Source organism: Melozone crissalis, unplaced genomic scaffold, assembly GCF_028551555.1.
Source record: "Melozone crissalis strain CALT ecotype California unplaced genomic scaffold, PUWL_Pcris_2 ptg000019l_1, whole genome shotgun sequence".
NCBI lineage: Eukaryota > Metazoa > Chordata > Aves > Passeriformes > Passerellidae > Melozone > Melozone crissalis.
Genome location: NW_026535797.1, coordinates 3,691,382 through 3,706,953, shown reverse-complemented (window position 1 = coordinate 3,706,953; position 15,572 = coordinate 3,691,382). Strand labels below are relative to the sequence as shown.

The 15,572-nt window shown below is 58.7% G+C and overlaps 1 protein-coding gene across 1 annotated transcript; it reads left to right on the top strand.

Moving 5' to 3' along the window:
• The first annotated feature begins 768 nt into the window (after nt 1–768).
• LOC128937511 (uncharacterized) lies at nt 769–10,285 on the top strand. The gene is given in 10 exon segments (XM_054277245.1): nt 769–923; nt 1,130–1,243; nt 3,257–3,425; nt 4,690–4,943; nt 5,177–5,443; nt 5,650–5,763; nt 5,905–6,097; nt 6,100–6,324; nt 9,726–9,961; nt 10,168–10,285. Coding segments are annotated over 10 exon segments (1,845 nt in total).
• Nucleotides 10,286–15,572: the final 5,287 nt, after the last annotated feature.

Here is a 15,572-nt window from a genome sequence, read left to right as displayed (position 1 = left end):
CGCGAGAACACTGGACACTTTCTCGTTGGGGACACCAGGCGCATCATCAGGGCAGCAGCCAAGAAGGTGGGCATGACCTGGCAGGAGGAGCAGGCAGCTTTGCACCAGGAGAGGCTTGGCCACCTCCTCCTGCTCCCCAGCAAAGAAGCCCCAGGCCTGGCACTTGCAGGGGCCTCGTGCGCACGTGGCTCTGGGGACTCTGAGCTGGCTCTGCCCACATCCCACTCACTGTCTGGAGATGCAAACAGACCAAAAAGCTCCAGTCCTGACATTCATGGGGCTGCTGTGCTCTTTCCAGACCTGTTTCATCTGCTGCAAGATGGGGGCCACCATCACCTGCTGCCAGACGGGCTGCGACCGCACCTTCCACCTGCCCTGTGCCCCAGACGGACAATGTGTCACCCAGTACTTCGGGGCCTACAGGTAAGGGCTGCCCACCCTCACCCTCGGAACCCCTGCATTTCTCTCCAAGCCCTTTACATTCCAGTGAATGCATAAGGCGAGAACCCATGGTTGCCAGCAACGTGCCCCACACAGGGACAGAACCCACACAGGGGCTGGGGCTCCCTCACACCTCCTGAACCCACACTGCCAGCACAGCCCAAGGGCTCTGCCCTTCACCCTTCCCTCACCCATCTCCTCCATCCTCCTCACAGGTCCTTCTGCTGGGAGCACCGCCCACAGCAGGCACTGCGGCCACGTCCAAGCCAGGACAACACCTGCACCATCTGCCTGGACACGGTGGAAGACAACATCTCCTACATAACCATGGCGTGTCCCGCGTGCCAAGACGCCCGCTTCCACCGGCACTGCATCCAGAGACTGGCTCTGCACGCTGGCATTGACTTCCGATGCCCGCGTTGCCTCAAACAAGAGCCGTTCATGACGGAAATGCTCACCATGGGGATCCGACTCTCTAAGAGGTTGGCTTTTCTCCTCCCAGCTCACAAGGCACCAGGCACAAGCACAGTGCCCGCCTAGGGACTGCCCTGCCAGGCCTGCCCACCCTCTGGCCTGTCCCTCTTGCCCTCAGCTCCAACCAGTCCCTGCAAATGGGACAGGCAAAGGAGCAGTGACTGCGGCCACCTGCCTCATGTGGGCTCAGCTCTTTCCCTTCCTTCTCTGGCAGACCCCCATCATGGCAGAGTGACCCAGACGTCGGACCCTCAGATCAGAGGCACGGCCGCTGCGATGCCACAACGTGCCTTTGTCCAGGAGGCAGGGAGCACTCGCAGGCACACGGGTAAGCTGCCAAAGCAGCAATGCAGCGATCTGAGGAGGATCTGTATCCCCACAAGCACAGGGATGTAGAATTACGCACAAGGGCTCTGCCAGGCACTCCCTGCCCTGACACTTTGTCCTCACCACCTCCTTGCTCCTCCAGACCCTGGCAACTGCGGCTCTGCAGCTCCTGCGCTGCTGAGGGCATCCACCGACTCTGCTCCTCTTTGGGGAACAGCACCTGCTCCTGGGAGTGCAGCACCTGTGCTGCCACCGACACTGGTAGGCAACAAAGCTTTCAGCACTATGCAATCCACACAGGGACCACAATGGGCCTGGCACCAGGGCCCTCGGCACACAGCTTGGCTCCTGGAAAGGGCGGGATACCACAGCGGCCTCTCCTGCCTGCCGCCTGGGGACTGTCCTGACAACCTTCCTTCTGCCTGCCCCTCTTTGCAGGTTCCACTGGCAAATCAGACCTTGTGGGCCCCAAAACCTCAAGCACAGAACTGCTGACTCTGTCCCAGGACACGGTGCTCCTCAAGAGCAGCTGCTCCATCAGCCCTCAGCAGGCCTTAAAGCAGTGCCACACTGAGGAAGAAATACAGTCAGGGGCAATGCACAGCCCTCCTGCAGAACCCTGCAGGATCCAGGATGGGCCAGCCCACAGTGCTGACACCTGCAAACCCAGCACTCCCAACCAGGCAGCACCACAGCTCTCCCAGGGCAAGTGCCTGGCCAAGACCACCAGCTCTTCCTCTTGCCCTCGGTGTGCCTTCAAACGTGGCTATCCGAAGAAAGACAGTGCCTCAGCGGTATCATACGGCCCACCCGCAAAACGCCGCAGGATTGACACTGGGCCAGCCCACAGTGCTGACACCTGCAAGCCCAGCACTTCCAGCCAGGTAGCATCACAGCTCTCCCAGGGCAAGTGTTCCACCAACACCGCCAGCTCTTCCTCTTGCCCTCGGTGTGCCTTCAAACGTGGCTATCCGAAGAAAGACAGTGCCTCAGTGGTGTCATACGGCCCACCAGCAAAACGCCGCAGGATTGACACTGGGCCAGCCCAGAGTGCTGATGAAAGCAGCCCCAGCACTTCCACACAGGCAGCGCTGGGGCTGTCTGAGGGCACTTTGGCTGCCAACAGTCCAGCACCACGGCCACAACGTCCATACAGGCCTCCATGGATCTTCCACGGATCCACGATGGACAACCGCTCCCAGCCTGGGCCCATTCGCATGAGACACGTCTGGCAGCAACAACGGCGGGCAAAAAAACCCTACAGCCGGCCACAAATACACAGCAGCACCAAATGTCAGCCTGCCCACACCCCCATCACCCTCACCCATCAAAGACACATAATCAAATAATATAAATAGATAAAGAAAGAAAGATAGATAGGTAGTTTAGATAGATAGATAGATAGATAGATAGATAGATAGACAGATAGGTACACACATACATACATCCATACATTGATACATAAATACATAGACAGATAGACATACACAAAAAATAAAGTTTTTTTACACTATGAGAACGCATATGTATTTCCCAGTAATTTTCTTCAAACTTCCTTCAAGCTTCTCTCACTCTAACGAACACGGATCTACGTCCCCAGGGTTGACAGCACATTCCTGTGGGAGGAGGGGAAAGGGAAGATGGGGCAGAGGCGCCCTGGGAGGATTCTACCGTATCAACATCAATCACCTCTTGTCCACTCCCTCCCTTCTGGAATATTCCCTCTTCCTCACTCCCCCACCGGACTCTGTAACCACACCACCCTCTCCCCACATCCTCATAGGTGCACCCACCATCACCCAACCTTGTCCTCTCCTCCGAGCCCTCTACCCACTGCTTGATTTGTACCTCGACCCTGCCTACACTTTCCCCTTTATAAACCCCCTGCCATCCCGCTTCGGGCCACCAGCTCACCCCTGACACCGGCTCGCTTCAACTGCACTTGTAGTCCTGATTCCCTCCCTCCTTGGACCCTCGGGCTTCCCCCAAATAAACCCAGTTGCATTTGCCCCAGTGCCTCGGGTCCTCCTTCGCCCTGGTCGCGCCATCCATATCCATCCGCGACTGTGCTCACGGTGGACGGCGAGGAGCCGCTCCTCCGGCACCCACCAAGGAGTGACCTGCCCGCACCCACGCAGGAGTTCCCTTGCCGGGGGAACCATCCCGCACCCAGCAGACTTGGTGTCAGCTCTGGCCTCTCCCAGCCATCCGGGGATCAGCTGTCCCACCTGTGTCCCCTGCCAGCAGATGTTGCCACCAGCCTGCTCCCTGGAGAGCTGGGGCTCAGCAGCACGACAGGCCGCACCACCCCTGCTCAACCATGCCTCCCACAGCCCTGGCTCACCCACATTCATTTGGTCACAAATACAAAATTTACTCCCAGCAGAAGTTAATCCCATCCCCTCCAAAGAAGCCACTACTGCAACATCACCACTTGGGATGGGCATGGCACCACCATCGCCCATCACCACACATCAGTGCTGCCCATGTCACAGTGGCCCCAGTGACATCATCACCCAGGCCAAAGGCACAAAACCTGGCTGCATATCAACACCACCCTCAGAGTCGAAGAGAGATTGCGAAGAACGAGCTTGCCTGAGGCTGCTCAGGCACCGGGGTAAGCCAGAGGCTTCTGCTGCCTCTGACACAGCTAAAACGCATCTCTCTCTTCACTCAGGCTTGGAAGACAACAGTCAGGAGGAGAAATGCCAGCAGGGCAGCGCAAGAGACGCTCCGGCCGCTTGCCAACAAACTCTCCTAGATCCAAGAGGGCACGGCCAGAAACTGTCCCCAAGGAAAAAGGTAAGAGCAGAAGCACCCCACAGCTCCCTGGCACTGGCTCAGGGCCTTCTGGGGTAGTCAGTGAGGAGCCAAGAACCAGGCCAGGCCCGGCCCAGGCAAGAGCTCCCACACTGGGTGGGGACCTGGGCATGTGATGGGGCAGCCACGCCTGACCTGCTCTGCCTTTCAGCCAGCAGAGCAAAGACTCTGCAGGGCCCTGGGGCTGATCCTGCATGGACACTTGCCCAGCCCCACAGACCTGCTCATGCCCGGGGCACTTGCTCTGTCTCTGCAGCCTGCATGCTGTGCCACCACACCCAGGACAACGAACTCTGTGGGGACAAGAGAATGAAGTTCAAGCTCTGTGTCCACACCTACTGCCAGGTGAATTCTCTTGAGACTCCCTCCAGCTTTCAGCCCACAAGGGCCCTGCCTCCCTGACCTAACAAGCTCCCGGCCTTCCCTGCCTTGCAGATCCTCGCCACTGGACTTTACCCACGCGAGGACACTGGACACTTTCTCGTTGGGGACACCAGGCGCATCATCAGGGCAGCAGCCAAGAAGGTGGGCATGACCTGGCAGGAGGAGCAGGCAGCTTTGCACCAGGAGAGGCTTGGCCACCTCCTCCTGCTCCCAGCAAAGAAGCCCCAGGCCTGGCACTTGCAGGGGCCTCGTGTGCACGTGGCTCTGGGGACTCTGAGCTGGCTCTGCCCACATCCCACTCACTGTCTGGAGATGCAAACAGACCAAAAAGCTCCAGTCCTGACATTCATGGGGCTGCTGTGCTCTTTCCAGAGCTGTTTCATCTGCTGCAAGATGGGGGCCACCATCACCTGCTGCCAGACGGCCTGCGACCGCACCTTCCACCTGCCCTGTGCCCCAGACGGACAATGTGTCACCCAGTACTTCGGGGCCTACAGGTAAGGGCTGCCCACCCTCACCCTCGGAACCCCTGCATTTCTCTCCAAGCCCTTTACATTCCAGTGAATGCATAAGGCGAGAACCCATGGTTGCCAGCAACGTGCCCCACACAGGGACAGAACCCACACAGGGGCTGGGGCTCCCTCACACCTCCTGAACCCACACTGCCAGCACAGCCCAAGGGCTCTGCCCTTCACCCTTCCCTCACCCATCTCCTCCATCCTCCTCACAGGTCCTTCTGCTGGGAGCACCGCCCACAGCAGGCACTGCGGCCACGTCCAAGCCAGGACAACACCTGCACCATCTGCCTGGACACGGTGGAAGACAACATCTCCTACATAACCATGGCATGTCCCGCGTGCCAAGACGCCCGCTTCCACCGGCACTGCATCCAGAGACTGGCTCTGCACGCTGGCATTGACTTCCGATGCCCGCGTTGCCTCAAACAAGAGCCGTTCATGACGGAAATGCTCACCATGGGGATCCGACTCTCTAAGAGGTTGGCTTTTCTCCTCCCAGCTCACAAGGCACCAGGCACAAGCACAGTGCCCGCCTAGGGACTGCCCTGCCAGGCCTGCCCACCCTCTGGCCTGTCCCTCTTGCCCTCAGCTCCAACCAGTCCCTGCAAATGGGACAGGCAAAGGAGCAGTGACTGCGGCCACCTGCCTCATGTGGGCTCAGCTCTTTCCCTTCCTTCTCTGGCAGACCCCCATCATGGCAGAGTGACCCAGACGTCGGACCCTCAGATCAGAGGCACGGCCGCTGCGATGCCACAACGTGCCTTTGTCCAGGAGGCAGGGAGCACTCGCAGGCACACGGGTAAGCTGCCAAAGCAGCAATGCAGCGATCTGAGGAGGATCTGTATCCCCACAAGCACAGGGATGTAGAATTACGCACAAGGGCTCTGCCAGGCACTCCCTGCCCTGACACTTTGTCCTCACCACCTCCTTGCTCCTCCAGACCCTGGCAACTGCGCCTCTGCAGCTCCTGCGCTGCTGAGGGCATCCACCGACTCTGCTCCTCTTTGGGGAACAGCACCTGCTCCTGGGAGTGCAGCACCTGTGCTGCCACCGACACTGGTAGGCAACAAAGCTTTCAGCACTATGCAATCCACACAGGGACCACAATGGGCCTGGCACCAGGGCCCTCGGCACACAGCTTGGCTCCTGGAAAGGGCGGGATACCACAGCGGCCTCTCCTGCCTGCAGCCTGGGGACTGTCCTGACAACCTTCCTTCTGCCTGCCCCTCTTTGCAGGTTCCACTGGCAAATCAGACCTTGTGGGCCCCAAAACCTCAAGCACAGAACTGCTGACTCTGTCCCAGGACACGGTGCTCCTCAAGAGCAGCTGCTCCATCAGCCCTCAGCAGGCCTTCAAGCAGTGCCACACTGAGGAAGAAATAAAGTCAGGGGCAATGCACAGCCCTCCTGCAGAACCCTGCAGGATCCAGGATGGGCCAGCCCACAGTGCTGACACCTGCAAACCCAGCACTCCCAACCAGGCAGCACCACAGCTCTCCCAGGGCAAGTGCCTGGCCAAGACCACCAGCTCTTCCTCTTGCCCTCGGTGTGCCTTCAAACGTGGCTATCCGAAGAAAGACAGTGCCTCAGCGGTATCATACGGCCCACCCGCAAAACGCCGCAGGATTGACACTGGGCCAGCCCACAGTGCTGACACCTGCAAGCCCAGCACTTCCAGCCAGGTAGCATCACAGCTCTCCCAGGGCAAGTGTTCCACCAACACCGCCAGCTCTTCCTCTTGCCCTCGGTGTGCCTTCAAACGTGGCTATCCGAAGAAAGACAGTGCCTCAGTGGTGTCATACGGCCCACCAGCAAAACGGCGCAGGATTGACACTGGGCCAGCCCAGAGTGCTGATGAAAGCAGCCCCAGCACTTCCACACAGGCAGCGCTGGGGCTGTCTGAGGGCACTTTGGCTGCCAACAGTCCAGCACCACGGCCACAACGTCCATACAGGCCTCCATGGATCTTCCACGGATCCACGATGGACAACCGCTCCCAGCCTGGGCCCATTCGCATGAGACACGTCTGGCAGCAACAACGGCGGGCAAAAAAACCCTACAGCCGGCCACAAATACACAGCAGCACCAAATGTCAGCCTGCCCACACCCCCATCACCCTCACCCATCAAAGACACATAATCAAATAATATAAATAGATAAAGAAAGAAAGATAGATAGGTAGTTTAGATAGATAGATAGATAGATAGATAGATAGATAGATAGACAGATAGGTACACACATACATACATCCATACATTGATACATAAATACATAGACAGATAGACATACACAAAAAATAAAGTTTTTTTACACTATGAGAACGCATATGTATTTCCCAGTAATTTTCTTCAAACTTCCTTCAAGCTTCTCTCACTCTAACGAACACGGATCTACGTCCCCAGGGTTGACAGCACATTCCTGTGGGAGGAGGGGAAAGGGAAGATGGGGCAGAGGCGCCCTGGGAGGATTCTACCGTATCAACATCAATCACCTCTTGTCCACTCCCTCCCTTCTGGAATATTCCCTCTTCCTCACTCCTCCACCGGACTCTGTAACCACACCACCCTCTCCCCACATCCTCATAGGTGCACCCACCATCACCCAACCTTGTCCTCTCCTCCGAGCCCTCTCCCCACTGCTTGATTTGTACCTCGACCCTGCCTACACTTTCCCCTTTATAAACCCCCTGCCATCCCGCTTCGGGCCACCAGCTCACCCCTGACACCGGCTCGCTTCAACTGCACTTGTAGTCCTGATTCCCTCCCTCCTTGGACCCTCGGGTTTCCCCCAAATAAACCCAGTTGCATTTGCCCCAGTGCCTCGGGTCCTCCTTCGCCCTGGTCGCGCCATCCATATCCATCCGCGACTGTGCTCACGGTGGACGGCGAGGAGCCGCTCCTCCGGCACCCACCAAGGAGTGACCTGCCCGCACCCACACAGGAGTTCCCTTGCCGGGGGAACCATCCCGCACCCAGCAGACTTGGTGTCAGCTCTGGCCTCTCCCTGCCATCCGGGGATCTGCTGTCCCACCTGTGTCCCCTGCCAGCAGATGTTGCCACCAGCCTGCTCCCTGGAGAGCTGGGGCTCAGCAGCACGACAGGCCGCACCACCCCTGCTCAACCATGCCTCCCACAGCCCTGGCTCACCCACATTCATTTGGTCACAAATACAAAATTTACTCCCAGCAGAAGTTAATCCCATCCCCTCCAAAGAAGCCACTACTGCAACATCACCACTTGGGATGGGCATGGCACCACCATCGCCCATCACCACACATCAGTGCTGCCCATGTCACAGTGGCCCCAGTGACATCATCACCAGGCCAAAGGCACAAAACCTGGCTGCATATCAACACCACCCTCAGAGTCGAAGAGAGATTGCGAAGAACGAGCTTGCCTGAGGCTGCTCAGGCACCGGGGTAAGCCAGAGGCTTCTGCTGCCTCTGACACAGCTAAAACGCATCTCTCTCTTCACTCAGGCTTGGAAGACAACAGTCAGGAGGAGAAATGCCAGCAGGGCAGCGCAAGAGACGCTCCGGCCGCTTGCCAACAAACTCTCCTAGATCCAAGAGGGCACGGCCAGAAACTGTCCCCAAGGAAAAAGGTAAGAGCAGAAGCACCCCACAGCTCCCTGGCACTGGCTCAGGGCCTTCTGGGGTAGTCAGTGAGGAGCCAAGAACCAGGCCCGGCCCAGGCAAGAGCTCCCACACTGGGTGGGGACCTGGGCACGTGATGGGGCAGCCACGCCTGACCTGCTCTGCCTTTCAGCCAGCAGAGCAAAGACTCTGCAGGGCCCTGGGGCTGATCCTGCATGGACACTTGCCCAGCCCCACAGACCTGCTCATGCCCGGGGCACTTGCTCTGTCTCTGCAGCCTGCATGCTGTGCCACCACACCCAGGACAACGAACTCTGTGGGGACAAGAGAATGAAGTTCAAGCTCTGTGTCCACACCTACTGCCAGGTGAATTCTCTTGAGACTCCCTCCAGCTTTCAGCCCACAAGGGCCCTGCCTCCCTGACCTAACAAGCTCCCGGCCTTCCCTGCCTTGCAGATCCTCGCCACTGGGCTTTACCCACGCGAGGACACTGGACACTTTCTCGTTGGGGACACCAGGCGCATCATCAGGGCAGCAGCCAAGAAGGTGGGCATGACCTGGCAGGAGGAGCAGGCAGCTTTGCACCAGGAGAGGCTTGGCCACCTCCTCCTGCTCCCAGCAAAGAAGCCCCAGGCCTGGCACTTGCAGGGGCCTCGTGCGCACGTGGCTCTGGGGACTCTGAGCTGGCTCTGCCCACATCCCACTCACTGTCTGGAGATGCAAACAGACCAAAAAGCTCCAGTCCTGACATTCATGGGGCTGCTGTGCTCTTTCCAGACCTGTTTCATCTGCTGCAAGATGGGGGCCACCATCACCTGCTGCCAGACGGGCTGCGACCGCACCTTCCACCTGCCCTGTGCCCCAGACGGACAATGTGTCACCCAGTACTTCGGGGCCTACAGGTAAGGGCTGCCCACCCTCACCCTCGGAACCCCTGCATTTCTCTCCAAGCCCTTTACATTCCAGTGAATGCATAAGGCGAGAACCCATGGTTGCCAGCAACGTGCCCCACACAGGGACAGAACCCACACAGGGGCTGGGGCTCCCTCACACCTCCTGAACCCACACTGCCAGCACAGCCCAAGGGCTCTGCCCTTCACCCTTCCCTCACCCATCTCCTCCATCCTCCTCACAGGTCCTTCTGCTGGGAGCACCGCCCACAGCAGGCACTGCGGCCACGTCCAAGCCAGGACAACACCTGCACCATCTGCCTGGACACGGTGGAAGACAACATCTCCTACATAACCATGGCGTGTCCCGCGTGCCAAGACGCCCGCTTCCACCGGCACTGCATCCAGAGACTGGCTCTGCACGCTGGCATTGACTTCCGATGCCCGCGTTGCCTCAAACAAGAGCCGTTCATGACGGAAATGCTCACCATGGGGATCCGACTCTCTAAGAGGTTGGCTTTTCTCCTCCCAGCTCACAAGGCACCAGGCACAAGCACAGTGCCCGCCTAGGGACTGCCCTGCCAGGCCTGCCCACCCTCTGGCCTGTCCCTCTTGCCCTCAGCTCCAACCAGTCCCTGCAAATGGGACAGGCAAAGGAGCAGTGACTGCGGCCACCTGCCTCATGTGGGCTCAGCTCTTTCCCTCCCTTCTCTGGCAGACCCCCATCATGGCAGAGTGACCCAGACGTCGGACCCTCAGATCAGAGGCACGGCCGCTGCGATGCCACAAGGTGCCTTTGTCCAGGAGGCAGGGAGCACTCGCAGGCACACGGGTAAGCTGCCAAAGCAGCAATGCAGCGATCTGAGGAGGATCTGTATCCCCACAAGCACAGGGATGTAGAATTACGCACAAGGGCTCTGCCAGGCACTCCCTGCCCTGACACTTTGTCCTCACCACCTCCTTGCTCCTCCAGACCCTGGCAACTGCGCCTCTGCAGCTCCTGCGCTGCTGAGGGCATCCACCGACTCTGCTCCTCTTTGGGGAACAGCACCTGCTCCTGGGAGTGCAGCACCTGTGCTGCCACCGACACTGGTAGGCAACAAAGCTTTCAGCACTATGCAATCCACACAGGGACCACAATGGGCCTGGCACCAGGGCCCTCGGCACACAGCTTGGCTCCTGGAAAGGGCGGGATACCACAGCGGCCTCTCCTGCCTGCAGCCTGGGGACTGTCCTGACAACCTTCCTTCTGCCTGCCCCTCTTTGCAGGTTCCACTGGCAAATCAGACCTTGTGGGCCCCAAAACCTCAAGCACAGAACTGCTGACTCTGTCCCAGGACACGGTGCTCCTCAAGAGCAGCTGCTCCATCAGCCCTCAGCAGGCCTTCAAGCAGTGCCACACTGAGGAAGAAATAAAGTCAGGGGCAATGCACAGCCCTCCTGCAGAACCCTGCAGGATCCAGGATGGGCCAGCCCACAGTGCTGACACCTGCAAACCCAGCACTCCCAACCAGGCAGCACCACAGCTCTCCCAGGGCAAGTGCCTGGCCAAGACCACCAGCTCTTCCTCTTGCCCTCGGTGTGCCTTCAAACGTGGCTATCCGAAGAAAGACAGTGCCTCAGCGGTATCATACGGCCCACCCGCAAAACGCCGCAGGATTGACACTGGGCCAGCCCAGAGTGCTGACAACTGCAAGCCCAGCACTTCCAGCCAGGTAGCATCACAGCTCTCCCAGGGCAAGTGTTCCACCAACACCGCCAGCTCTTCCTCTTGCCCTCGGTGTGCCTTCAAACGTGGCTATCCGAAGAAAGACAGTGCCTCAGTGGTGTCATACGGCCCACCAGCAAAACGCCGCAGGATTGACACTGGGCCAGCCCAGAGTGCTGATGAAAGCAGCCCCAGCACTTCCACACAGGCAGCGCTGGGGCTGTCTGAGGGCACTTTGGCTGCCAACAGTCCAGCACCACGGCCACAACGTCCATACAGGCCTCCATGGATCTTCCACGGATCCACGATGGACAACCGCTCCCAGCCTGGGCCCATTCGCATGAGACACGTCTGGCAGCAACAACGGCGGGCAAAAAAACCCTACAGCCGGCCACAAATACACAGCAGCACCAAATGTCAGCCTGCCCACACCCCCATCACCCTCACCCATCAAAGACACATAATCAAATAATATAAATAGATAAAGAAAGAAAGATAGATAGGTAGTTTAGATAGATAGATAGATAGATAGATAGATAGATAGATAGATAGATAGACAGATAGGTACACACATACATACATCCATACATTGATACATAAATACATAGACAGATAGACATACACAAAAAATAAAGTTTTTTTACACTATGAGAACGCATATGTATTTCCCAGTAATTTTCTTCAAACTTCCTTCAAGCTTCTCTCACTCTAACGAACACGGATCTACGTCCCCAGGGTTGACAGCACATTCCTGTGGGAGGAGGGGAAAGGGAAGATGGGGCAGAGGCGCCCTGGGAGGATTCTACCGTATCCACATCAATCACCTCTTGTCCACTCCCTCCCTTCTGGAATATTCCCTCTTCCTCACTCCTCCACCGGACTCTGTAACCACACCACCCTCTCCCCACATCCTCATAGGTGCACCCACCATCACCCAACCTTGTCCTCTCCTCCGAGCCCTCTAACCACTGCTTGATTTGTACCTCGACCCTGCCTACACTTTCCCCTTTATAAACCCCCTGCCATCCCGCTTCGGCCCACCAGCTCACCCCTGACACCGGCTCGCTTCAACTGCACTTGTAGTCCTGATTCCCTCCCTCCTTGGACCCTCGGGCTTCCCCCAAATAAACCCAGTTGCATTTGCCCCAGTGCCTCGGGTCCTCCTTCGCCCTGGTCCCGCCATCCATATCCATCCGCGACTGTGCTCACGGTGGACGGCGAGGAGCCGCTCCTCCGGCACCCACCAAGGAGTGACCTGCCCGCACCCACGCAGGAGTTCCCTTGCCGGGGGAACCATCCCGCACCCAGCAGACTTGGTGTCAGCTCTGGCCTCTCCCAGCCATCCGGGGATCTGCTGTCCCACCTGTGTCCCCTGCCAGCAGATGTTGCCACCAGCCTGCTCCCTGGAGAGCTGGGGCTCAGCAGCACGACAGGCCGCACCACCCCTGCTCAACCATGCCTCCCACAGCCCTGGCTCACCCACATTCATTTGGTCACAAATACAAAATTTACTCCCAGCAGAAGTTAATCCCATCCCCTCCAAAGAAGCCACTACTGCAACATCACCACTTGGGATGGGCATGGCACCACCATCGCCCATCACCACACATCAGTGCTGCCCATGTCACAGTGGCCCCAGTGACATCATCACCAGGCCAAAGGCAAAAAACCTGGCTGCATATCAACACCACCCTCAGAGTCGAAGAGAGATTGCGAAGAACGAGCTTGCCTGAGGCTGCTCAGGCACCGGGGTAAGCCAGAGGCTTCTGCTGCCTCTGACACAGCTAAAACGCATCTCTCTCTTCACTCAGGCTTGGAAGACAACAGTCAGGAGGAGAAATGCCAGCAGGGCAGCGCAAGAGACGCTCCGGCCGCTTGCCAACAAACTCTCCTAGATCCAAGAGGGCACGGCCAGAAACTGTCCCCAAGGAAAAAGGTAAGAGCAGAAGCACCCCACAGCTCCCTGGCACTGGCTCAGGGCCTTCTGGGGTAGTCAGTGAGGAGCCAAGAACCAGGCCCGGCCCAGGCAAGAGCTCCCACACTGGGTGGGGACCTGGGCACGTGATGGGGCAGCCACGCCTGACCTGCTCTGCCTTTCAGCCAGCAGAGCAAAGACTCTGCAGGGCCCTGGGGCTGATCCTGCATGGACACTTGCCCAGCCCCACAGACCTGCTCATGCCCGGGGCACTTGCTCTGTCTCTGCAGCCTGCATGCTGTGCCACCACACCCAGGACAACGAACTCTGTGGGGACAAGAGAATGAAGTTCAAGCTCTGTGTCCACACCTACTGCCAGGTGAATTCTCTTGAGACTCCCTCCAGCTTTCAGCCCACAAGGGCCCTGCCTCCCTGACCTAACAAGCTCCCGGCCTTCCCTGCCTTGCAGATCCTCGCCACTGGGCTTTACCCACGCGAGGACACTGGACACTTTCTCGTTGGGGACACCAGGCGCATCATCAGGGCAGCAGCCAAGAAGGTGGGCATGACCTGGCAGGAGGAGCAGGCAGCTTTGCACCAGGAGAGGCTTGGCCACCTCCTCCTGCTCCCAGCAAAGAAGCCCCAGGCCTGGCACTTGCAGGGGCCTCGTGCGCACGTGGCTCTGGGGACTCTGAGCTGGCTCTGCCCACATCCCACTCACTGTCTGGAGATGCAAACAGACCAAAAAGCTCCAGTCCTGACATTCATGGGGCTGCTGTGCTCTTTCCAGACCTGTTTCATCTGCTGCAAGATGGGGGCCACCATCACCTGCTGCCAGACGGGCTGCGACCGCACCTTCCACCTGCCCTGTGCCCCAGACGGACAATGTGTCACCCAGTACTTCGGGGCCTACAGGTAAGGGCTGCCCACCCTCACCCTCGGAACCCCTGCATTTCTCTCCAAGCCCTTTACATTCCAGTGAATGCATAAGGCGAGAACCCATGGTTGCCAGCAACGTGCCCCACACAGGGACAGAACCCACACAGGGGCTGGGGCTCCCTCACACCTCCTGAACCCACACTGCCAGCACAGCCCAAGGGCTCTGCCCTTCACCCTTCCCTCACCCATCTCCTCCATCCTCCTCACAGGTCCTTCTGCTGGGAGCACCGCCCACAGCAGGCACTGCGGCCACGTCCAAGCCAGGACAACACCTGCACCATCTGCCTGGACACGGTGGAAGACAACATCTCCTACATAACCATGGCGTGTCCCGCGTGCCAAGACGCCCGCTTCCACCGGCACTGCATCCAGAGACTGGCTCTGCACGCTGGCATTGACTTCCGATGCCCGCGTTGCCTCAAACAAGAGCCGTTCATGACGGAAATGCTCACCATGGGGATCCGACTCTCTAAGAGGTTGGCTTTTCTCCTCCCAGCTCACAAGGCACCAGGCACAAGCACAGTGCCCGCCTAGGGACTGCCCTGCCAGGCCTGCCCACCCTCTGGCCTGTCCCTCTTGCCCTCAGCTCCAACCAGTCCCTGCAAATGGGACAGGCAAAGGAGCAGTGACTGCGGCCACCTGCCTCATGTGGGCTCAGCTCTTTCCCTTCCTTCTCTGGCAGACCCCCATCATGGCAGAGTGACCCAGACGTCGGACCCTCAGATCAGAGGCACGGCCGCTGCGATGCCACAACGTGCCTTTGTCCAGGAGGCAGGGAGCACTCGCAGGCACACGGGTAAGCTGCCAAAGCAGCAATGCAGCGATCTGAGGAGGATCTGTATCCCCACAAGCACAGGGATGTAGAATTACGCACAAGGGCTCTGCCAGGCACTCCCTGCCCTGACACTTTGTCCTCACCACCTCCTTGCTCCTCCAGACCCTGGCAACTGCGCCTCTGCAGCTCCTGCGCTGCTGAGGGCATCCACCGACTCTGCTCCTCTTTGGGGAACAGCACCTGCTCCTGGGAGTGCAGCACCTGTGCTGCCACCGACACTGGTAGGCAACAAAGCTTTCAGCACTATGCAATCCACACAGGGACCACAATGGGCCTGGCACCAGGGCCCTCGGCACACAGCTTGGCTCCTGGAAAGGGCGGGATACCACAGCGGCCTCTCCTGCCTGCAGCCTGGGGACTGTCCTGACAACCTTCCTTCTGCCTGCCCCTCTTTGCAGGTTCCACTGGCAAATCAGACCTTGTGGGCCCCAAAACCTCAAGCACAGAACTGCTGACTCTGTCCCAGGACACGGTGCTCCTCAAGAGCAGCTGCTCCATCAGCCCTCAGCAGGCCTTCAAGCAGTGCCACACTGAGGAAGAAATAAAGTCAGGGGCAATGCACAGCCCTCCTGCAGAACCCTGCAGGATCCAGGATGGGCCAGCCCACAGTGCTGACACCTGCAAACCCAGCACTCCCAACCAGGCAGCACCACAGCTCTCCCAGGGCAAGTGCCTGGCCAAGACCACCAGCTCTTCCTCTTGCCCTCGGTGTGCCTTCAAACGTGG